Source organism: Laccaria bicolor, genomic scaffold (assembly GCF_000143565.1).
Source record: "Laccaria bicolor S238N-H82 LACBIscaffold_2 genomic scaffold, whole genome shotgun sequence".
Taxonomy (NCBI): Eukaryota; Fungi; Basidiomycota; class Agaricomycetes; order Agaricales; family Hydnangiaceae; genus Laccaria; species Laccaria bicolor.
In genome coordinates, this window is record NW_001889873.1 from 2,395,337 (window position 1) to 2,416,373 (window position 21,037).

The following is a 21,037-nucleotide window of genomic DNA, read 5'->3' on the forward strand; positions in this document are numbered from 1 at the left end:
ACGTTTCCTATCTATAAGCTGCCTTTCCAGCGATTCCAGAGCACAAAACTGGTCAAACATGACACAGTCAAGGCTCCGAAGCTTACCCAGAAAGTCAGTTGCCAACAATCTCGGCCTTCGCATATGCCGTACCCATGCGAGTGGGCGTCCGATACAAACGCGTACATGTAGGAGAAAATCGGATTTCCAGTGAATGGCGCATACATCAGAAGGCCGAAATTCCTTCCGACATTTTTGATCCCCCACATGGAGGATATGATACTTGGCCTGGTGAAATGTTATTTTCTGCTCCCATCACTTATGATTTCACTTACATGACAGTAAAAATGGTGCTGTAGCCAAGACCTGTACCCACACTTTTAACGGCTAAAATTAACATCAAGTTGCGATAGAATCCTGAACATACCTGAGGGTCCAGATGGCTTCTCGCGAAGTGACCTGAGTCACCATCCAAAAGAATGTTGCGGCGAGCACCACGGCCGCACCAGTAAGGAATGCGATCCGATTTATTCGGTGCTTTCTCGGGGTCGTTTGATCGTCAATTGTCAGGCTTGAGGTGATAGGTGACACATAGTCAGCAAGAGGCCCAATGATGATGCGGGATATCGTGTTGGCCAAAGAGAGTAGTCGGACCTGATGGTTAGTTGACGCCTCGACGTTGATACTTTCAGGTAGAGGACCGTCCGAGCCTGGTAGTGAAAGCACAATCGTGCCAATGTTGCATATGATCATCTCAGACTAGTAGGTAGGAATTAATCCAGATTAGTCAAATTCATGGCAGTAAAACCACTCACAGCCCCAAGCGTTAATATGCAAAATACCATGAGCAGCCAAAAATCTTGACTGCGTAATAGGTCAGCAACGGTCGGGTCTGAAGTAGGGGTAGGTTTGGGCAAAAGAGCAGTGGTCTCTCTAATATCCTCTTCAACATCACTTGATGATAGCCGTTCTGGAACACTATCAGAGTCAGGGATGATATTTCTGAGGTTAACCACTCCAAGGAGATATACGGTGGTGGTCAATATGGCCAAGAAAAGCATGAACTGAGAAACATCCAGGGTCTTGGTCTGGGGATCTGTGAAGTATTTTGAAGCAACAACGGAGAGGAATAAAGGAGACAGCCCGAAAAGAGCCATGCTAACACCAGACGCTAGTCCTAGATGTCGAGGGAACGCTTTTGAGGCGGCAAAAAGAGAGGAGAAGTAGCTGAGAAGTCCTGAGAACAAATAAAGAAGGGTTTTCAGAAGACTCACGAAAAGACTGTTCCCAAGCCGGCCAGGAAAAAGAAGAAGGTTAGGCGGTGAAATGATGCTGATGAAGGAATGACAATATCGGGTGGTGTGGTGTAAATTTCGTAGGAAAACGCGCCAAATCCAAAGGCAAACAAGAAAGCAGCAATAAGGGAGCAGACGGAAGGACCATGGGTATCAACCACTTTCCCAACCATCGCGGCCACGGTGTATTGGCTCATCATACCCCTACCAACTTATGGTGAGTTGGGAATAGAAACGTGTGGAGTCATGGACAAACGCCAATGCAATGGTTGTCAGCTCGGGCTGACTTAGTTTTACATGCGTCGCTATGGCTGGCGATAGCAAGGGGAACGTGAATATGCCTCCTGCGCATAACCTGTGTTCAACGTTAGTTGTGGTGGTGGAATCGTGACTGAGCAGGTGAGCAGCGTACGCATTCAGAGCAATCGAGCACATTGCGGCACTTTGTGAACGGGACATGGATGCAAGAATTTAGCAGTGTAAGAAAGAGCCAGTTGACCGTTCCCTGCAGGCTGCAGAGAACCTTTCTGACTTGGTGACGTCGGAGTTTGTCGCCACCCCGCTCTTCTCGGTCTGCGATCTGACCCTTATCCCTACTACTCTAACATTTTTCTACCATGGCTGAACAACCAACTAAACAGAAGTTATGGGGGGGAAGATTCACTGGAAAAACAGATCCTTTGTACGTTTTCAATCCCGACTTTAGAGTGCCATACCAAATGTTCTTTCTACAGAATGCATGCGTTCAATCAGTCATTGCGATATGATCAGAGGATGCATGCTGCGGATATTAGAGGCTCTATTGCCTACGCGAAGTCACTTACTCTAGTTGGAATTCTCACCGAAGACGAAGAGCGGAGAATTGTTGAAGGACTAAAAATTGTTGGGAAGGAATGGGAGGGCGGCCAGGTCCCTGCAATTCTTTATTATTTTCGATGCGCTTTGCTGAACATTCTTCAAAGTTCAAAGCCCAGGAAGACGACGAAGATATACATACTGCGAACGAACGCCGCTTGAGTGAGTTGATCGGGCCTCTGGGAGGCAAGCTCCATACAGGACGATCGAGAAATGACCAGGTCGCAACTGACATGCGGTTATGGCTTTTGGACGAAGTTAAAGACGTGGAACAGAGCTTAAAAGGCCTTATCCGTGTCATAGTAGAGCGCGCAGACAAAGAAAAAGATTATCTTTTGCCTGGATACACTCACTTGCAGGTAACTTCCTCCTCCTCTTTCCCCGCGATTTACTCATCAATAAACTACACTTTCAGCGTGGCCAACCAATACGTTGGTCACACCTTCTTCTTTCGCATGCATTTTCGTTCAAGTCCGATCTTGATCGCCTTCGCCAACTTATCCCTCGTATTTCGGTTTTACCACTGGGATGTGGTGCCCTTGCTGGCAACCCTTTCGTTGTCGACCGGGAATTCCTCGCTAAAGAGCTGGGCTTCCAATCTATTGCTGAGAACAGTATGTGGGGTGTCGGGGATAGGGATTTTATCGTCGAGTTCCTCATGTGGGCAAGTTTGGCAATGACACACATCAGTCGAATGGCAGAGGATTTGGTGATTTACTCAACCGCTGAATTCGGCTTTGTTAGTCTGAGTGACGCCTATAGGTCAGTTCGTTTACGCCTTTTAGTGCCAAATGATCTAAGTAAAATTTCAGTACGGGTTCGAGCATCATGCCGCAAAAGAAAAATCCCGACTCCCTGGAACTGCTTCGAGGGAAGTCTGGCCGAGTCTTTGGAAACGTGGGTTTCGCTCATAGAAGGATCGAAGGCCGCTCTGACTATATTTTTGCAGATGGCTGGCTTTTTGATGACTCTGAAGGGCCTGCCATCCACTTACAACAAGGATCTCCAAGAAGACAAAGAACCACTTTTCGATGCCGTTGACAATGTATCTGCGTCATTTAAAATTGCAGAGGGCGTAGTTGCTACGTTAGATGTAGGTATTCATTTTTTGACCTTGCCCCGTCTGAGACGAAAAATTAGGTCCACGCTGAAAAAATGCGTCAAGCTTTGACCATGGACGTGCTGGCTACGGATCTGGCCGACTACCTCGTTCGCAAAGGGGTAGGTTTCGTCCGCGTCTTCGACGTTAAGATTAATTTCCTTTATCAGACTCCTTTCCGCGAAACTCATCACATTTCGGGACGAGCTGTTGCCCTTGCTGAGGCGCGAGGATGCCAACTCGATGGCCTGACTTTGGCGGATTACAAGACGTTGAGCGACAAATTTACAGAAGATGTGCACGACGTTTTCGACTTTGAGGCAAGCGTGGAAAGAAGGGAATCAATTGGAGGCACAAGTCGAAAAATGGTAGAGAGGCAAATTTCGGTTCTTCGCGCTGCATTGGACGACTGAAAATGAAATCAATGGCAATTACTGACATACTAGGATTAGCAGGGAAAAATGTACTCTAGCATTGCATGATAAGTATACACTGCAAAAACCAAGCAAAAACACTGGTCGAACCATATTATTTGTCCTTGTTGGTTTTGTTGCACGGTCACAGCCAGGTCACAGCCTCACATTTCAACGTCGCCTCGATCGACCTCCCCTCCACCGTCAGCGCTTCTATCACACCGATATCTATCTGCACACTTATTTTTTTCACTATTTTCTTTGTCTTTGATATACACACATACCAATGGCGAGAGACAGGTTGGCCGCTATGCGGGTAAGCTAACATGGACTTTGACACAATGTTTGCGGTATTCACGTTTTCTAGGCTCAGCAACAAGGCGGAAATACCTCTACGTACGCTATATGAGCCCCTTTTCTTTGACTTTGAAGCGAATTTTGGTTTAGGGATTCGTACCCGACGCAGGCGTCAGGAGGCGGATACCAGAACCGCAGACCAAACCCATATGCGCAGCAGGACAATAGCTCGTATGAGATGTCGGACGTGAGGGACAGCAGGACACATTTGGGGTCGTCGACGCCTACAGAAGGCATGCCAGCATTCTATAATGAAGTACGCGTTACGGCAACATCCGACCCTGTCACTGCTGCTTACTGGTCTTGCAGATATCCTCGCTTCAAGACAGTCTGCGAACTTTCAATGACAATGTCACGCGAATTAGCGATCTCCATTCGCGCTCCCTGAACAACATGGACGATGCCGCTGCGCAACGTAATGCCGCTCAGTTGGACGAGCTTGTCGAGGATACCAGCGCCCTCAGTGCAACGCTCAAACGCCGGATAAAGGCGCTAGAGGCCCAGGGAGGTCCGGGTCGGGATGGACAAATCAGAAAGCAACAGGTATGTCATTCGTTTTGATATCCAGCTTTGGACGGTAAAGAGAAACGCGGAACAGACAGCCTTGGTGAAGTCAAAATTCGTGGAGGCTATCCAGAATTACCAATCTGTGGAGCAACAATACCGCACGAAGTACAAGCAAAGAATGGAGAGGCAATTTAAGATTGGTCGGCTGCTTTCCTAACCAAGACGCTTTCGTTACTCACTTTTCATTACAGTTAAACCTGATGCGACCCCAGAGGAAGTCCGTGCTGTCGTCAACGACGAGCAAGGTGGCCAAATCTTCAGTCAAGCTGTGAGTGCAAACTATTCCCGTTAACAAGAAAAACTCATAACTATCCTTACTTCCAGTTGTTGAATTCCCGTTTCACGGAATCCCGCGCCGCTTACCGTGAAGTTCAGGAAAGGCATGAGGATATCAAACGAATTGAAAAAACGCTCGGAGAGCTTGCACAGCTATTTAACGATGTTCGTCCCAATTTGAGTTCTATTTTTGAACTTTGCTGATGTCTCCATTAGATGAGCGTTCTCGTTGAACAGCAGGACGAGACAATAAATGCCATTGAAACTCAGGCAGCAGGAGTAGAAAAAGACACTGAGATTGGGTTCGTGCCTGCCACTCGACAAAGCTGATATTTCTGACCGTAACTTGAATAGGTTGCAATACACTTCAAAAGCCGTCGATTCAGCACGTGCGGCACGCAAGAAGCGCTGGATCTGTTTCTTCATCATTCTCGTTATTCTGATCATCATTGCGATAGTCGTCGCCATCGAGGTGACTAAAAACCTCAATACGAACAAAACAACCACTGCTGCTCCCGCTGCCTCTTCTGTACGTTTTTTTTTTTGAGCTTTTGAAACTTCGACTGATGACCCTGGTAACAGCATGCCTGATACAACGACCCGATTTGAACGAGTTCTTATTCCCCCATGAGAGAAAGGACCTTATAGCCATTCTTATTCTAATTTTGCTTGTTGAGCAATGTCCATAGTTTTTATGATACCCTACCTATCTTCCGGTTCGGAATGGATATTTTTTTACGTCGGCACGGGACTTTAGTGTTCCGAGTGGCTGTGATGGTCTGGGGCTTACGCGTCTTCTCAGGGGTGTCCTTGTGCCTCTGACATATATATAAGCTGGTTACCACCTTCACAGAGCCTTTTATCGCAAACCCCACGCCCTTGCCCGCTGCTAGTCCGTTCGCCGTCGTCCTCTTTGTCGTCTTCTCCCCCGTTCATCGCCCTCTCCATCACACTTATCCCACCCGTCCTATCACCATCATGGCTGCTAAGAAGCGCTGCCAGTTCCAGATCAACACCGATGCCCAGTGCAGTTCCGCTGCCCTGCGCATCGTCGGCCAATGCCCCCACTGCAGGAATCAGTTCTGCGGCTCGGTGCGTTTTTCTCTTGACCCTCGCGTGACCATCTTCTCAACGCCCCCTTTCACCTCTTATAGCACCGTCTGCCGGAGCACCATGATTGCTCCAACCTTGAAGATTGCCGGCAACAAGCGTTTGATCGGAATAAGAACAAACTGGAGAGCGAGCGGACGGTGGCGTCCAAGATTGCCGCTGCGTAGACCCCCCAGGCCTTTCATGGTTCATCATCCCCACACCTTCCTCCGTCGTCGCTCTTTGAGCCGCTCGCCATCTATTCTCTGCGCATGAATGGCGCTTTGGACCCATGTGCAGCACCACTATCTATTAATGCCCTCGCATCGCATGGACACCCCAGTTCACCCATATATTCCATACTAGTATTGTACACTTGTCCTATTATAATTTTTTCTTTTGCTTTTTCTTTGAAACACGATCTCTTCCAAATCACAACGTTCCTTGAGTCGGTCCGATGATCACGTTTTCAAGATGTATATAAACCCGACGTTCGACCGACATGGCCAAAAACTCACTCTTACATTGATCCTCATTCGTCGTTGACAAAAATTGTCAGTCAACCAGCTAGTCGTCGTCGTCGCCGTTGCTGAGCTTCACCGATCTGATATCACGTGTAGATCGAGGCGTGAGTCGCTTTGACATTTGATATTGCCCCACAACCCGTCAGTACTTGCAGCCGGTCCTTATTCATTACCCCAGCTACCATCTGCACACACCTATTTTTCTCCTCAAGTTCAAGGATCTTTTCTGACTGACAATGGCCGCTAGAATAAAACAACTCGCAAGTCACCTCTCTGCTCCAGCCATGCCAGCCGGTGCGCTACGGAGTTGTTCATTGCTACACGGACGGAACTGACCATCCCGTTTCTTCCGATAGAATTGTGGCAGGAAGTCCCGCTCGCGCCCCCGGATAGGTAGGTCGGCCTTCCGTTAGAAGCAAGAAGCAAGAATCTCACCCGATATCAAACACAGTATCTTCAAACTCACCGCCGCGTACAAAGCGGACCCTTTTGAGAAGAAAGTGAATCTCGGTGTGGGTGCTTACCGTGATGACGATAATAAACCTTGGGTTTTACCCGTCGTCAAAAAGGTTGGGAGATTAATATTGTTCGTCCTTGAGAACATCCCGAGAACTGAAAGTCGCGAATAGGTTACTCGGATTCTTTTGAATGACGAGACGCTCGATCATGAATATCTCCCGATCACTGGGCTTCCGGAATATACAGCTGCCGCGGCAAAGTTGATCCTCGGTCCTAGTTCGATCGCACTTACAGAAGGAAGGACCGTTAGTGTCCAGACTATCTCTGGAACGGGTGCCAATCATTTGGGAGCCTTGTTTTTGTCGAGGTTTTACACATGGAATGGGGCACCGAGGATTTATTTGAGTAATCCGACCTGGGGTGAGGATTTCCTTTTCGTAAACAGGTAAACTGACGGCTTACGACGACATTAGCCAACCACCACGCGATCTTTAAAAATGTCGGGATCGAGCCTGTAGAATACCCATACTATGATCCGAAGACCATTGGATTGGATTTTGAAGGATTCATTGGTTCGCTCCGGGCTGCGCCTGAGCGTTCCGCGTTCTTGCTTCATGCGTGCGCGCACAACCCTACGGGCGTAGACCCCACGGAGGAACAGTGGAAGGTGATCGCGCAGGTCATTTTGGAGAAGAAACACTATGCGTTCTTCGACTGCGCTTATCAAGGCTTCGCGAGTGGTGATTTGGACAAGGACGCCTGGGCGGTGAGGTACTTTGTTGAGCTTGGGGTGCCGCTTCTTGTGTGCCAGGTGAGTGAGATGGAGGAACGGAGAATACGCGTTTTGATGATGTTGTCCAGAGCTTTGCGAAGAATGCGGGGTTGTACGGTGAACGTGTGGGTGCGCTTCACGTTGTTAGCGCGAACTCGGAGACTGCGACGCGTGTGAAGAGTCAGCTGTCGGTGTTGCAGCGAAGTGAGATTAGCAACCCTCCATCGCATGGTGCCAGACTGGTACGTTTACAGCAACGGAAGGAACATTTTTATTCAAAGAATTTACAGGTGTCTCTTATTCTCAACGACGCTGGGTTGTTTGAGGAATGGAAGAGAGACATTCGAACGATGGCGGAGCGAATTATTGCGATGCGACACGAGTTGCACAGGTTGCTAACTCAGGAATTGAAAACTCCTGGTAACTGGGATCATATCGTTAACCAGATTGGGATGTTCAGGTGAGTAGATATGATGATGAATTGAATTGTTTGCTGATTGTGCGCAGTTTTACGGGGATCAACCCAGAACAGAGCAAGGGGCTTGTTGAGCAGGCCCATATTTATCTTACTGCGAACGGACGGATTTCGATGGCTGGGTTAAACAGCCACAACATTAGATACTTTGCGGAGAACTTGGACAAAGTCGTTCGGTAGACGTCATTAGAGATACGTCATTTTGGTCTAGATTATAATGACGTCATGTAAAAATAAAGCACATCATCTTGTGAGATCCCGCCGTTGTCGGTCAGGCCGTAGTTGTCCCGTTGCAACCTCCGAAGTGTGTTGCTGTCTGTTGTTACATCCATGTCGTTCCATCGCGGTCAGTACTACCATGCAGAAAACAGACCAATTTCGTCAATCCCCACCAAACCACATACAAATTCCTCCTCCTCCTGTCTTTCTCTCTTTCTCGCTAGACAATAACAACTCAACCCCAGACACGCCATGTCTTCAGTTTCACACCGCACCTTCCACTCCATCCGAATCCCCTCCTTCGCCTTCCGCTCCTTTTTTTACTCCACCCACTTCTCCCTTTGCTAACATCTTGCCCGTGTTAGACTCAAACCCTCCTTCCATCCCAATATCCGTTCCACAGATCTCACCCAAATCCAAAGAAACCCCCACGCGGGATTCACAAACTGACGACGCCTTTCCCGTCGCAATTGACGTTGCTATGGATTTAGTTCTAGATGATGAGGGCCTCAGCCCATTGGAAAAAATTTATCTCTACTCCAGGAGCAAAGCCAGCTTTCATCGAATCTTCATCGCTCATGCTCTTCCCGATTATCTTCATCAAATTACCCCTCAAGAGGCAGTCGAATACGTTTTACCCCTTCTCAGTGGTTTGGCTATGGATGAAGGCATGTTTCTTCTGTATTTCTTTGTTTTTTTTTCGCCAATCATTTTTTTTGTAGACGAGAAAGTGAGGGAAGCTTTCACCGCAGAGCTTGTTCCCATCATTTGGTGGTTTTTCACAGTGTGTCTATAAGTTATTTTCCAACATACAACCCGCCCTGAGTTGCCATTTTTAGAATTGTCAAGTTATTCCAGACGACCTTTCGTTAGACGAAGCGTATGCTTCATCGTCTACTACAGTCACCATATCCGTCCAAGCATTTACTCCCATTCTCGGTACCCTCCTTCTCAGTCCCAGCGGCGATGTCAGCAAACATTCCCGTACGGCTGTCGTCAAACTCTTGTTGCGTATGCAAAAAATCGATGATATAGAGATGGGTATATACGAGGACCTATCCGATGCTGATGACCAAGGTGGGGCAGATTTTGACCCTGATGACGACATCCAGCCTTTGGTTGGTTTATTTAGAAGAGATGAGAGGTTGATGTTTCGGCAAGAAATTCTTCAGCAGGTTGTTATTGGGATGGGAAGACTTGATGTCGACCTCTTGGAGACGGATGATATACACCAGAGTCCATACCTTTCTCCTGGGGAGCAAACTCGACAAACGATACACATCGAGGCCAACGAGCTGAATCCGTATTTTCCGGCTGTTCTTCCGCAGCATAGTGGGGCTGATTCTCCTACGTCATCTTATTTTGGCCATTCTCCGCAAGCTGTACTTCATCCGTCAATACCAACAGCTGGCCACCTGCCTCTCCCTCCACAGGGTTTAACCGTAGAGGTCGCTGCTCACCGCGTCGGCCATTTTCCTCACGGTGGTTACGAATATGATCACAAAACTTACAGTGAAGGTGGGGAGGACGAGCAACAAGCTGCTGTGGGGCGCCTATCAAGCATGAGTTTGATGGCTGCCGTCACTGCAAGTGGTCAGTCATTGCTGTAAATTTATTGCGAACAAGGTGATGCTGATATAGAGCCCTGCAAGGTTCGCTCAGCGATGAGACCAAACTTGCGTTCGTGAAAGAAGTCGAACGCGTTGGCCGAGATCCATTTTCCTACGTAAGATGCGAAGCATCCTATGTTATGGGGGCATTAGCGAAGGTCGTACCGGAGGAAGTCGTAACGATGTCACTTGTGAGTGATTCGTCAGCGTTTTACGCTTGCATGTTTCAACTCCAAAACAGTTACCGTTATTCCACTCCCTTCAATCGGACGTGAACTTGCATGTCCGCTATTCATCCGTCTTCGCCCTACCTGCCATCCTCTCCCGACTCTCTCCAGATCACCGACGGTCCCTCGCTTTGGAAACTATCGTCTCGCTTTCTTCTGACGAGAACGAGATAGTGCGGTCGGGAGCGCTGGAGGTTCTCGGTGAGGTTGTGCACACCTTTCAAAATGATCGGACCGGCCCCCCGAAACAACTCCTACATCTTTTCCTCGGACGAGGGGAAGACAAACGCGTACGTGATGGACAACAACAAACACCACCGGCCGAAATTGACCCTCTCGAGTCTTTTTATCGGGATCCCGGTCGACCTCTGACGTGCGCTTTTAATTTTCCGGCTGTCGCTCTTACACTAGGGGCATCAAGATGGGACGAACTGAGGGACGCGTATGCTGACGTCGCTAGCAATCGATCTTCCAAAGTCCGGCGTACACTTGCCGCGAGTTTAGGAAAGATGGCTGAAATAATAGGCCAGAAGTTTGCGCAGAGGGATTTGATATCCGTTTGGTGGGACGCGATTCGGTGCGAGGAGGAGGAGGTTCGGACGAAGATTGTTGAATCATCTGATGTTTTAATCGGTGTGGTCGGAGAGGCGGCGGGTATGTCGCTTTTGCAAGGGCTTCTGACGGTTTGGGAGGAAGGTGTATTCAAGGGATGGAGAGAGCGGGATGCCATTACGAAACGGCTATTAACCTTTGCTCATATGTTGGGAGAAGCTATTTCTTCAAGCATTTCGGGTCTTCTTCTGAAGGCGCTTGAGGATGATGTAGCTGCCGTCAGGGAAACAGCCATTTCGATGGTGAGTGCACAACTTTTGTTTCAATTGTTTTTCCGCTGACGTGCTCCAGCTTCCCCAAGTGTTGTCGTTGTTTTCCCCACAAGCAGATGTTAGTGCTGCTCTTGAGGTCAACCTCCGGAAACTGGCTAAATCTGCCATGTATCGCAGGCGGATGACGTACGTTTTTTCTTCCTATTTTTCAAATGTCCCACATTTGATATACCTGGCAGATTTATTGCTTGCCAACAAGCTCGCCTTTTGTTTGTGGGAGACGACGGCAAAGCAGCTGCTGCCAGTCATGATCTCGATTTTCTCATGTCTGTTGCTGATCTGTCCAATGACGTCGTCGAGGGAGTTCGTATTGGTGTAGCCCGCTTTGCTACCATCATATATGGTGTGTTTGGAAACTGTTGTAAGTGTTTGATGAAAATTGAAAAAGTTGCTGGCAGAACGACTGGTCAGAAAATCGCATCCTATCCCGCCCATCTTGGTGAAACTCGTCCAGCGATTCTCAGAGGATTCATCGCAGGAGGTGCAATCATATGTCCCGGACCTAACGCGGAATGTTCTGACACATAGTAGTGATCATGGTGGACTAGCATCCCGAAGTACCCCTACTCGCCCGTGGGCGGCAGAAGCGGCGACGTTTTCGAGACCACCGCCACCCCGCGTCCGTTAATCGGTAGAACTTGAGGGACCTAATAGCCCGTTATCGGATCTCGAACCCTGAACCAAGATATTCCGTTCCATTGGGCTCGGGACAATCTTTTGTGGCTCCTCCAATCGAAGTGGATTTTAGTCGGGTTGACATACAACCCCCACACATCGTGGCTTGCATGCCAGCCTTCAGGCAGTCTCACGTCGGGCGCGCGGGCGTTTCAGCACGTTGTAAATGGGCAAAATCTGTCATAAGCATGTAGTGCCACCACTTTGCCGTGAGTAGCGCAAGGGATATCATGGTCCAAAGATCCTGCAGCTGGTGGCTCCCCTTGATTACTTGTCAATGTATACAGATATAATGTCGATGTAAGTAATAATACCCTATAATACCGCGCTGCTTCGGATATCCCTTTGAGAGCTAATGGGGTTACATCTATAACATCTTCTGTGTGCTGAGTTTGAAACCTATCAATGATGCGTTCCTAAACTTAGCCAAGAAGCCCACTGTTTTGCTCCACCTTTTTTCTGTCATCTTGCCGTCGACCGGAACCCCTCACGCTCCCTTGTTCAGGACTCTATGAAAAAGTATGCTGGCAGCTTTCAAAGCATTTCGATATACTGTGTTCGGTGAGTCGTCGTTGCTGGGCGTCCAGCTCATGGCAACGGCGTGTGCTAACCGACCATTATCTACAAGGCTTTTTTGTCATCTGTAATGCCACCATCGCAAGCGTCGCTGTCTGGAACATGAGCATCGTCCAAGCCATCAATTGGAAGCGTACGTTACTTCTCAAGAGAGACTCGCACGGGCATCCTGACACTTACTTATCGCAGTCTCTTCGACGCAAATCGACGCCTATTTGATCTTTTTGGGGTCTTCTGGGTTGGCCTTGATACTACCAGTGTCCGTCACCTTTGAAAGTCGTTTGCTTGCACCCATACTCATGGAGTGTTATAGGCTCTTTTTCGAACTTTTTGAGAAGAATGTCGTATTGGGTCGGATATGGTTTGAATGTACATGGACCGCTCTGTTCGGGGCTATGGAACTTGGTAGGTTCTGCAGTGTTCTGACCCTTGAACCTCTTACTTATGCTTTTGCTTCTTGAAGCTGGTGCAATCGCGTTGACCGCAGTAACGCACACTCAGCTCTGTCAACGTCTAAGTGCGTGTGATTTGATGACCATGGGCGGCTTTTGCTTATCCCACACTCGTAGGAATTTTCACGTCAAGTTCGTCATGTACGTCTACGCAAGTGTTGCAGGCTTTCACTTGGCTTTCCGCTATTTTATGTTTGTATCATTTGCCAAGACATCTATTCGGTTTGTTCTGACCTCCGTGGTACTCGCAGTGCTTTGTTATTTTGCACTCCTCTTTGGTGCTGCCATGGTGAAGTTCAAGCAAGACCCTACAATATGGCACTGCAGCGCACGTAAATTCCAGTGGCTGTATGGCCGGCGGGCTTTGTCCAGTGCGCCGGCTTCCCCAACTTTGCCTAGATTCCAACGCACAGCTCCAGTCATAATAGCACCTAAACCACGCCGCCCGCCCACTGGTGGGGAACCGCCGGCGGTATTTTCATATCGTTCTGGCCTCGGACTGGAGTACGAGATCGAGCATTATAAGCCACCACCGACTTCAACTCAAGTTGATAAACCTATGCCTCCTATACCCTCTGCGGTGGTTCCAGGGCGTACACCACAAAATATGATATCAAATCTATTTTACCCCGATTACGTGCAAAGCGCTCTCCAATCTCAACCACCTCAGCACGCACAACCTTTTGGTGCAGCTGGCATTCGACCTCTGCCGGCATCACCGCCCCCTCTTGGCGATTGGCCACGGCTAGATGCAACGTCGCGACCGACAAAGTCTAAACAGAGGCCGCCTCGAGCAGAAAAGCCTCCTCATCAACATAGGCAAGAGCCACCTCAACAACACAGTCCTCCTCGAGCAGAGAGGTCTCATCAACAACAGAGATCTACTCAACGAGAACGGCCCCCACAACAAAGTCCTCCTCGAGAGGTCCTTGCGTCAAATTCACTTCCTCGTACCCGACCTACAGGACCTCGTAGACGGGCAAACTCCACCGACCGACCCCCACCACTTGATCTCTCAAACATTAGTGCATATAATACGAGAGTTCATACATGATTTATGCTGTGAACATGTAACATTATGTACTTATTGTATTTGTACGTTTCTTACAGAGTCCGTGAGGTTGTTCGACGATCCTTGGCTTGGTATGAACGGACCGGAGGCGCCCGGTTGTTTTGACAGTGGGCGCCATTGTTCTGCCATTGTGACTCTTTCAAAGCATTGTTCTCTAGCCCCATTGCTTCTGCGATATATGAATCCACTTCGAATGAATAAAAGTCCGCGCGGTGCAACGACGTGCTCTCTATCCCCGTCACTGGTGGCGAAGGTTTCTCAGAGTCCTCGTTCTTCTCTCTTCAGCGTCACCTAACTCCAGCCTGACGCATCGACGCTGGCCGTGCCCCATTCACGACACCTAGATATCTTTTCGAACCCATATCGACGACTATTCACGCCATGCAGAATATTTTTCTTCTTATTCGATCAGTGTTTTTTGGTATGCTGCGTGTCCTTTCTCGAGCATACATTCTCAATCAATATTGTTCTCTCAGCGTTATTGATTAACCTAAATCTTTTGACGCTCATTTTTTCTGCGTGGAATATTAGCGCCAGTTCGGTGGCTGGACTTTCAGGTATGCATTATGCATTATCCACGAAACGTTTCAAGCGCTTACTTACATGTAATTGCTGAACAGTCCCTGCCACCTCTATCTTCATTGTCTTTGAGAGTTGTCTTTTATTCGCTTGCGTCGCTCTGTACGTTCTAGATGGTGTTCGCACCAGAGTTTCTACCATCCATGGCTGAACATTGCGTTATCAGTGCCCTAGCGGAGCTCTTCCGCCCACGAATTAAAACGTCATACATCCCCTTCGAGTGCGGTTGGGTGGCATTGTTGAGTGTGTTTGAGATTGGTATGTGCCTTTCACTTGACGTACACGAACGTGGCGCTGACTTAGGATTTTATATAGGTGCTGCTATCAGCGTTGTAGCGAATGGACCTCTGATGCTTTGTCGCGGAAAAAGTGATTGGGAGATCTGCGTATCGGTTTCGCTTTTACTTCCGGTGACGTGGTTGAAGAGCCTCGTTTGTACGTGTTCGATCACTCACGAACGAAGCCGCTTGCTAAAACTCACATTACAGCTTTCAGCTACTTTCTGGCATTGTTCTTCACGAGTATGGCGCATGTCCGTGATGACCCCGAATTATGGAGCAAAACGATGTATACGGTTGGCTGGTTCAACTCTCCAAGAGCTTCATCGAAGCAACAACCCCAAAAGCGTGCAAATGATATTTGGGAGGAAAAGCCGCACGAGGAAGAAAACCCTTATTCCCGATACCTGGATGATATCGAATCTACTAGCAGCCGCAAGTTAAAGGCTCAGTCGATCGACACCGATATCCCAGCGCCCTGGGCACGCGTAACCAATGTCAGACGGGGCGTCGACGCTCCGTTTGCCAAGCGAGATGGAGGGCTGTCCACCCAAACGTCTCCACAATCGATGGGCGAAAAGTCTTTGCCCTTGACGCCTATATACGCGAAGATGCAAGCATCCAAAACGGGGACGGTTGGCTCTCGCTTCATTGAAAAGTTCCGGGAATCAAGAGTCCTATCGCGCTCTGAAACTCCTTCTCAATATGGATCGCACTTTATGACGACGGATTATCCCCCTGTTATTGACCATGACTTGCCCATCCCACTGCCCCGTTTGTCAGAGTGGGTTCGGGCCGATGCGCTTAGAGGAATCAACGTTCACACTGTGCCACATACTCATCGGTAGAAGCTTACGTCTTTTCATGATTTTGAACAGAGAGTAATTGATTGGACTCTGAAATAATTGTAGCATAGTAGAGCACTGTATCATTGGAATAATGTCTGGTATATTTATCTATCTGGGATATCCTGAACGCCTGTGTTGGGAAGACCTAACTGTTTACGAAGTTTCTCGTTTTCCTGACGAGAGGCTTCAAGTTCGGCCTTGAGATGATCACGTTCGTTGCGTGTTCCAGCCAAAATTCGGGCGTTCTCTTCTTCAAGTTCACCGGCGCCAATGGCGACACCTGCCCCAACTGGTATCAGCTTTTGAACGAAAAAAGAAAAAGATTGTTGCAAACCTCCTACTAGTTTCACGAGCCGCCACAATCGCAAGATGACGAGGAGTCCCGCGAGTTCCCTCTCACTGCCGCGCAACACGACCTCCAAGATGAACGTTGTCAGAATAACGAATGTATCGAATGCGTGTAAAGCGGCGTGGGGGACGGGTCCGAAGGGGTTCATGTGCTGCCGCCCAAAAGCCCACAAGTTGAGTGGGATTTCGATCAAGAAAAGGGTGGTGATGAGGAGTGAGATGTGGGCTAATACTTCGAGCCATTCTGGGGCTTCGCCACCCACGGGTGTGCAGTCTGTTGAAAGGACTGTATAGCCTAGGTCGATCAGGACGCATACGGCATCTGTAGCGATCTGGCTTGGCAAGAAGTTGAGTAGGCGCAGGAAGTGTTAGAGTACGCACGAGGGCTATGACGAGTTTGTGGAGACGAGGGCTTTCGAGTAATTCTGCTGTTTTGTCGCGGTAGTGGTGATACTTTGAGGGATGTTGTTCAGCGTGACTTGTTGGAAGGAGAGGATGGTGCTCTGAAGACATGAAGGTTGATTGAACTGTGACGTCACTGCCACCATCATGTCTTTCACCCTCACTCGTCAATGTCGCCCATCAGTTTTCAGATTCCACGCGCTCAGAGCATTCCATTCTACTCCAAAGGCCTCTCGGCTAGGACTCCCAGCTAGAAACGCGTCTTCCTCAAATTTCGTCAAGGTCGCCGCAGCTACCTCTCTTGGAGTAGGCCTTTCTTTTACGACCAAGCCAACAATTTATTGCGATGGAGAAGCACTGCCTAAATCCCAGGTTTACCTACCTGACCTTCCTCCGCCTCCAGCGTCGTCGCTTTCGTTATACGAATTGGGCTTTGGAACGGTAGCTGGACTGTGTGCCGGCGTTTTTGTGAAGAAGGGCGCGAAAGCCTTGGCGGTTGTCCTGGGCGGTGTATTCGTCTTGCTCCAAGTACGTGATAATAATAATAATAATAGATCACAAATCTCATTCCACCTGCAAGTACATGGCGTCAACCTCTGTCGTCCGCATAGATTGGGGAAGGGTCTCTTCAAGATTTGGTGAAATGTTTTACAGGCGAGACGGGACGGGAACGAAAAAGCCTCCAACAGTCTCATCGATCTGGAACACACTCATCGACTTCCTAACAGCCGACTTCCAACCACGAGCATCCTTCATCGTAGGCTTCGCGTTGGGTATTCGCGTCGGTTGAGGGGGGCAAAGTGTTTGCAACACATCGCGTTAGAAAACATTGTAATACATGTACAATCCATTATTCCACATTTTTTTCAGCTCTTTTACCTTCCAGAAAAAAAATGGGTCGTCGCGCGAAGAACAAGCAGGGTGCCCCTGAGCCATTGGACGCTAAGCCGACGCCGTCTTCCAAGAAGTTGGGAAAACGAAAAGCAGACTCGGATGACGTCGATGGGAAGCAAAGTCAGCGGCCGAGTAAGAAAGTGAAGGACGGTCAAGGGAACCCAAAGGCGAAGACGAAGGTGACCTCGAAAGCGACCAAGGGCTCAAAGAAGAAGGTTTCAATTGAGGATCAGGACAGTGGGGACGGCTGGGAAGACGTCGATGATGATGTAGATTTGAAAACGCATGTCAAGTTTGTGGTCCTTGTTATCTTCATTTCGGTTTATCGCTCAACGGGCTGCTAGGTCTCTGTTCGACGACGATGACGAGGAAGATCCAGACGTTCATCTTGATTTAGACGAATTTGACCTGGATAATGTCGAGTGCGACCTACTTCTTTTTATTCCCTTTGCGCTTCACGAACTCATGCTTTTTCCTAGTGACGAGCCTCTACGTGGTCCGCTTCAGGAATTTGATTTCGATACCGACGAAGAAGAAGGAGACTCACCCAAAGCCCCCATTGGGAAACGGAAAAAATCAAAACAGGCCGAACGCCCACTCAAAATTATCCCAACAGCCTCTGACGCCTCCAGTGATGACTCCGACGCTTCAGACGACGAGGAACGCGTGACGATGGCCAACATGGAAGCGCGATCAAAAGCCCTCGATGCCCGTGCAGCCGCAGAGGCCGAGCTCGACGCGGAAGAGCTGCGGGGAGCCCAAGAGGACGAAGAAGAAGACGAAGATGTGGATATGGATGGGGAGGCGGATGAAGAGGGTAATATGGATGCTGAACCTTTTCATCTGCCTACGGCTGCTGAGCGGGAGGAGGAAAAGGCTAGGGGAGGTCCGGATTTACAGGTCGTGCAACGCCGTCTGAGGGAGTGCGTACGCGTCCTTGAAAAGTTTTCGAAACGCGCTGAGAAAGGCCGGTCAGTTATTTTGTGTTCTTGTGATGTTGTTTGAATCGTTTATCCTCCTTTTCAGTTCACGGTCAGAATATACAGGCCAGCTTATGGCTGATATAGCTAGCTATTACGGTTACAACGATTTCCTGGTCGAGAAATTTTTCCAACTTTTCCCTGTTGCCGAGGTAACTTTTACTTTCCTTCATTCTACCCTGATTCTCATAATTTGTGCAAGGCTATCGAATTTTTCGAGGCAAACGAAGTCTCTCGTCCTGTAACGATTCGAACCAACACCTTACGAACAAGAAGACGTGATCTAGCTCAAGCACTCGTGAACCGCGGTGTGAACCTGGAACCCATCGGGAAATGGACCAACGTCGGACTCCAAGTCTTTGAAAGTAGCGTTCCTATCGGTGCGACCCCCGAGTACTTGGCAGGTCACTATATGCTCCAAGCTGCTTCCTCCTTACTCCCCGTCATCGCGCTTTCTCCTCAACCCAATGAACGCGTGCTGGATATGGCGTCTGCGCCTGGTGGGAAAACGACGCACATCGCTGCCTTGTTACAGAATACGGGTGTGGTATTCGCGAATGACGCGAATAAGGCTAGGACGAAGAGTCTTACTGCCAACGTGCATCGTTTGGGATGTAAGAACGTTGTCGTGTGCTCGTACGACGGCCGAGAATTCCCAAAGGTGATGGGTGGGTTTGACCGCGTGCTTTTGGACGCACCATGTAGTGGGACGGGTGTTATAAGCAAGGATTCGAGCGTCAAGCTCAACAAGGTAAAGTGTCTTTTTAACTGTATGAATCGCCTCCTCAACTCAACGTTTCATAGTCCGATCGCGACTTTACCCTCCTCTCCCATCTTCAAAAGCAGCTCATCCTTTGCGCCATCGACAGCGTGAGTCCCGAATCCAAAACGGGCGGATACCTTGTCTACTCGACCTGCTCCGTCACGGTGGACGAGAACGAGGCGGTGGTAGATTACGCCCTCCGAAAACGACCCAACGTGAAGCTTGTGGACACTGGGCTTTCCTTTGGGCGCGAGGGATTCACAAAGTACCGTGGCAAGACGTTCAACCCGAGTCTGAATCTCACAAGGAGATTTTATCCGCACGTGCATAATATGGATGGATTCTTTGTTTCCAAGTTCAAGGTGGAGAAGAGGACAAAGGCGCAGAGTGCACCTGTTGATGCGGAGATGAAAGAACCTGCTGATGAGGGTGTAGACAAGGAGGAGTCTGCTGGGTTTGATTCAGAGGAAGATCGTCCGTATCTTGAGGGTTCGTTGTCTGTGTTGTTGGAAGATGGCTGTATTCTGACTTTGTTGTTCTTGCAGAGGCGAAACGAAGGCGGATGAAAGCCAAGGGTCTACGCGTTCCACCGCGTAACAAGGCAGGGCCTGGGCTCGTACGCGCGAAAGCATGAGCTTGATGAGGAAGAAGGGAGCGCATCAAGGTGTGATCGACGTGAATGACGCAGACCTGAGGCTAGCCTGATGTTCTATGTTGTTCCTCTGATTTTTCGGAAGAACCACGGATTTGGACTTTTTTGATTGTCACATGGAAGCCCTTGTGCCTGATGCGAAATTAAAATAAACATAGTGATGTTTTGATTCTTGAAAGAATGGGAAAAGCAGTTACTCATTGGAGGGTATTATATACAGTACGGGTATGTATGTCAGTCGTGTCTAGGCATAAATTCCGTCCAGAAGATTCGTAAAGTCATTAGTATTTCCTGCAAGTAAGACGATAAGCATTTGGAATGCAAAGACAGGAAAGTAACATGCCTATTTCGTGAACCGCATCCACATACGCCGCAAACGGCTCCAAGCATCGCTGACCATAAGGCAACAGTCGCTCCAAGGATCATCCAGACCTGTAGCGAATTGAGGCAAAACGTCCATCACGGTGATAATGACGACATACCGCGTTTCCCCAATTCAAGGTAAGATCGCCATCAGAAGCCTTTTGTATGCGATGGCGTAGGACAGCTACCAAGATCACGTCAATGAGAAAGACGATGGTGGTTAGGACTGCAGCTGTGGATCCGACGATAAGGGTCAGGAGGGATGGAAGTCTTGCGGTGCCGTTTTGGCCGCGACGGAGCATGAAGAGGGATGTTAGCAAAGCGAGAAAGCTGAGGCCAGCAGCTGGAGTAATGGGGTTAGGTTATGTGTGTGTGTCAAAAAGATATGAAAGGATGGACCTATGGGATGGATCACAAGGGCAGCTGTAGTTGTTCGAGAGATTAGATTCTGGATCGAGGTTGTGTGACTAGACGGTGGTTAGCGGGCACGAGACCAAAATGGAAATAGGGACTTGCAGTGCAGTTGCGACGGTCTTGTCAAAAGTATATCCGAGGTGTGGATGCGAGCATGTTGGGTGGGTGCTCTTGTTTATGCCTGCTACACTAGAGGGAGATGTGAGTAGGGGAGGGGCAAATGGAGAGTGTGGAACTTACGCGACCTGGATGGCCGATAAACAATAGCCGAAAGCGCCGAATTGGGCAGAGGCGTTTACACCGGCGTTGAAGAGAGAGCTAGAGGCATGTACGGATAGACGGAATAGGTATATGGGATGGATGAATGGTGCGGAGAGGGTCACGAGGAGAAGGAGGAGAAAGGCGATAAAGATGAGAAGGGGGGAGAGAATGAGGGACATGATAATTATGGTGGGCCCCCTGCATGATGGGATTTATAGTGACAAGGAGCTCCATTGGTGAACAATGGAGAGAGTGCGTCACAATAGCTGCTTGCTGCTGTGCTCCGCGTCCTGGTATTCCCCCTTGTATCTTACCAGTTATTCTCGTATTCACCGTCTTGGCTGGCAATAAAACCCGCCATGCGAACACTTGCTTCCCAA

General features: G+C 48.9%; 13 protein-coding genes across 13 annotated transcripts; 9 read left to right on the plus strand and 4 right to left on the minus strand.

Moving 5' to 3' along the window:
• Positions 1-11: 11 nt before the first annotated feature.
• LACBIDRAFT_305882 (uncharacterized protein) lies at positions 12-1,733 on the minus strand (the record flags this gene model as incomplete). The annotated part of the gene is made up of 6 exons (XM_001875316.1): positions 12-267; positions 315-356; positions 407-738; positions 795-1,206; positions 1,254-1,478; positions 1,531-1,733. 6 exons carry the CDS (start codon positions 1,731-1,733, stop codon positions 12-14), a joined length of 1,470 nt encoding a protein of 489 aa, XP_001875351.1.
• Positions 1,734-1,865: 132 nt separating this feature from the next.
• On the plus strand, positions 1,866-3,641 carry LACBIDRAFT_290764 (argininosuccinate lyase; the record flags this gene model as incomplete). The annotated part of the gene is made up of 8 exons (XM_001874768.1): positions 1,866-1,956; positions 2,009-2,183; positions 2,237-2,488; positions 2,545-2,891; positions 2,942-3,026; positions 3,079-3,222; positions 3,270-3,350; positions 3,399-3,641. The coding sequence occupies exons 1-8, from the start codon at positions 1,892-1,894 to the stop codon at positions 3,639-3,641; spliced, it is 1,392 nt and encodes a 463-aa protein (XP_001874803.1). The 5' UTR covers positions 1,866-1,891.
• A 535-nt stretch (positions 3,642-4,176) lies between these two features.
• LACBIDRAFT_244189 (syntaxin-like protein) lies at positions 4,177-5,388 on the plus strand (the record flags this gene model as incomplete). Its single annotated transcript, XM_001874769.1, has 7 exons — positions 4,177-4,254; positions 4,308-4,541; positions 4,597-4,705; positions 4,757-4,833; positions 4,890-5,006; positions 5,058-5,143; positions 5,196-5,388. The coding sequence occupies 7 exons, from the start codon at positions 4,177-4,179 to the stop codon at positions 5,386-5,388; spliced, it is 894 nt and encodes a 297-aa protein (XP_001874804.1).
• A 282-nt stretch (positions 5,389-5,670) lies between these two features.
• Positions 5,671-6,368, plus strand: LACBIDRAFT_305885 (uncharacterized protein). Its single transcript, XM_001874770.1, has 2 exons — positions 5,671-5,933; positions 5,996-6,368. Exons 1-2 carry the CDS (start codon positions 5,820-5,822, stop codon positions 6,116-6,118), a joined length of 237 nt encoding a protein of 78 aa, XP_001874805.1. The 5' UTR covers positions 5,671-5,819; the 3' UTR covers positions 6,119-6,368.
• Positions 6,369-6,690: 322 nt separating this feature from the next.
• LACBIDRAFT_244612 (aspartate amino-transferase) lies at positions 6,691-8,340 on the plus strand (the record flags this gene model as incomplete). The annotated part of the gene is made up of 8 exons (XM_001874771.1): positions 6,691-6,748; positions 6,811-6,847; positions 6,906-7,023; positions 7,084-7,333; positions 7,387-7,724; positions 7,775-7,927; positions 7,976-8,145; positions 8,193-8,340. 8 exons carry the CDS (start codon positions 6,691-6,693, stop codon positions 8,338-8,340), a joined length of 1,272 nt encoding a protein of 423 aa, XP_001874806.1.
• A 178-nt stretch (positions 8,341-8,518) lies between these two features.
• Positions 8,519-11,728, plus strand: LACBIDRAFT_305888 (uncharacterized protein; the record flags this gene model as incomplete). Its single annotated transcript, XM_001874772.1, has 8 exons — positions 8,519-9,047; positions 9,102-9,163; positions 9,219-9,972; positions 10,032-10,180; positions 10,231-11,070; positions 11,120-11,226; positions 11,280-11,443; positions 11,499-11,728. 8 exons carry the CDS (start codon positions 8,519-8,521, stop codon positions 11,726-11,728), a joined length of 2,835 nt encoding a protein of 944 aa, XP_001874807.1.
• Positions 11,729-11,927: 199 nt separating this feature from the next.
• On the minus strand, positions 11,928-12,241 carry LACBIDRAFT_305889 (uncharacterized protein; the record flags this gene model as incomplete). Its single annotated transcript, XM_001875317.1, has 2 exons — positions 11,928-12,161; positions 12,215-12,241. 2 exons carry the CDS (start codon positions 12,239-12,241, stop codon positions 11,928-11,930), a joined length of 261 nt encoding a protein of 86 aa, XP_001875352.1.
• Positions 12,242-12,453: 212 nt separating this feature from the next.
• Positions 12,454-13,857, plus strand: LACBIDRAFT_305890 (uncharacterized protein; the record flags this gene model as incomplete). The annotated part of the gene is made up of 3 exons (XM_001874773.1): positions 12,454-12,484; positions 12,541-12,756; positions 12,815-13,857. 3 exons carry the CDS (start codon positions 12,454-12,456, stop codon positions 13,855-13,857), a joined length of 1,290 nt encoding a protein of 429 aa, XP_001874808.1.
• Positions 13,858-14,567: 710 nt separating this feature from the next.
• On the plus strand, positions 14,568-15,580 carry LACBIDRAFT_305891 (uncharacterized protein; the record flags this gene model as incomplete). The annotated part of the gene is made up of 3 exons (XM_001874774.1): positions 14,568-14,712; positions 14,770-14,889; positions 14,943-15,580. 3 exons carry the CDS (start codon positions 14,568-14,570, stop codon positions 15,578-15,580), a joined length of 903 nt encoding a protein of 300 aa, XP_001874809.1.
• A 104-nt stretch (positions 15,581-15,684) lies between these two features.
• LACBIDRAFT_305892 (uncharacterized protein) lies at positions 15,685-16,441 on the minus strand (the record flags this gene model as incomplete). The annotated part of the gene is made up of 3 exons (XM_001875318.1): positions 15,685-15,860; positions 15,915-16,260; positions 16,310-16,441. The coding sequence occupies 3 exons, from the start codon at positions 16,439-16,441 to the stop codon at positions 15,685-15,687; spliced, it is 654 nt and encodes a 217-aa protein (XP_001875353.1).
• A 36-nt stretch (positions 16,442-16,477) lies between these two features.
• Positions 16,478-17,120, plus strand: LACBIDRAFT_305893 (uncharacterized protein; the record flags this gene model as incomplete). Its single annotated transcript, XM_001874775.1, has 2 exons — positions 16,478-16,858; positions 16,911-17,120. 2 exons carry the CDS (start codon positions 16,478-16,480, stop codon positions 17,118-17,120), a joined length of 591 nt encoding a protein of 196 aa, XP_001874810.1.
• A 569-nt stretch (positions 17,121-17,689) lies between these two features.
• LACBIDRAFT_229516 (uncharacterized protein) lies at positions 17,690-19,533 on the plus strand (the record flags this gene model as incomplete). The annotated part of the gene is made up of 4 exons (XM_001874776.1): positions 17,690-18,195; positions 18,251-18,356; positions 18,407-18,955; positions 19,009-19,533. 4 exons carry the CDS (start codon positions 17,690-17,692, stop codon positions 19,531-19,533), a joined length of 1,686 nt encoding a protein of 561 aa, XP_001874811.1.
• Positions 19,534-19,853: 320 nt separating this feature from the next.
• LACBIDRAFT_322120 (uncharacterized protein) lies at positions 19,854-20,836 on the minus strand (the record flags this gene model as incomplete). Its single annotated transcript, XM_001875319.1, has 5 exons — positions 19,854-19,910; positions 19,989-20,051; positions 20,102-20,325; positions 20,382-20,449; positions 20,637-20,836. 5 exons carry the CDS (start codon positions 20,834-20,836, stop codon positions 19,854-19,856), a joined length of 612 nt encoding a protein of 203 aa, XP_001875354.1.
• Between the last annotated feature and the right edge of the window lie 201 nt (positions 20,837-21,037).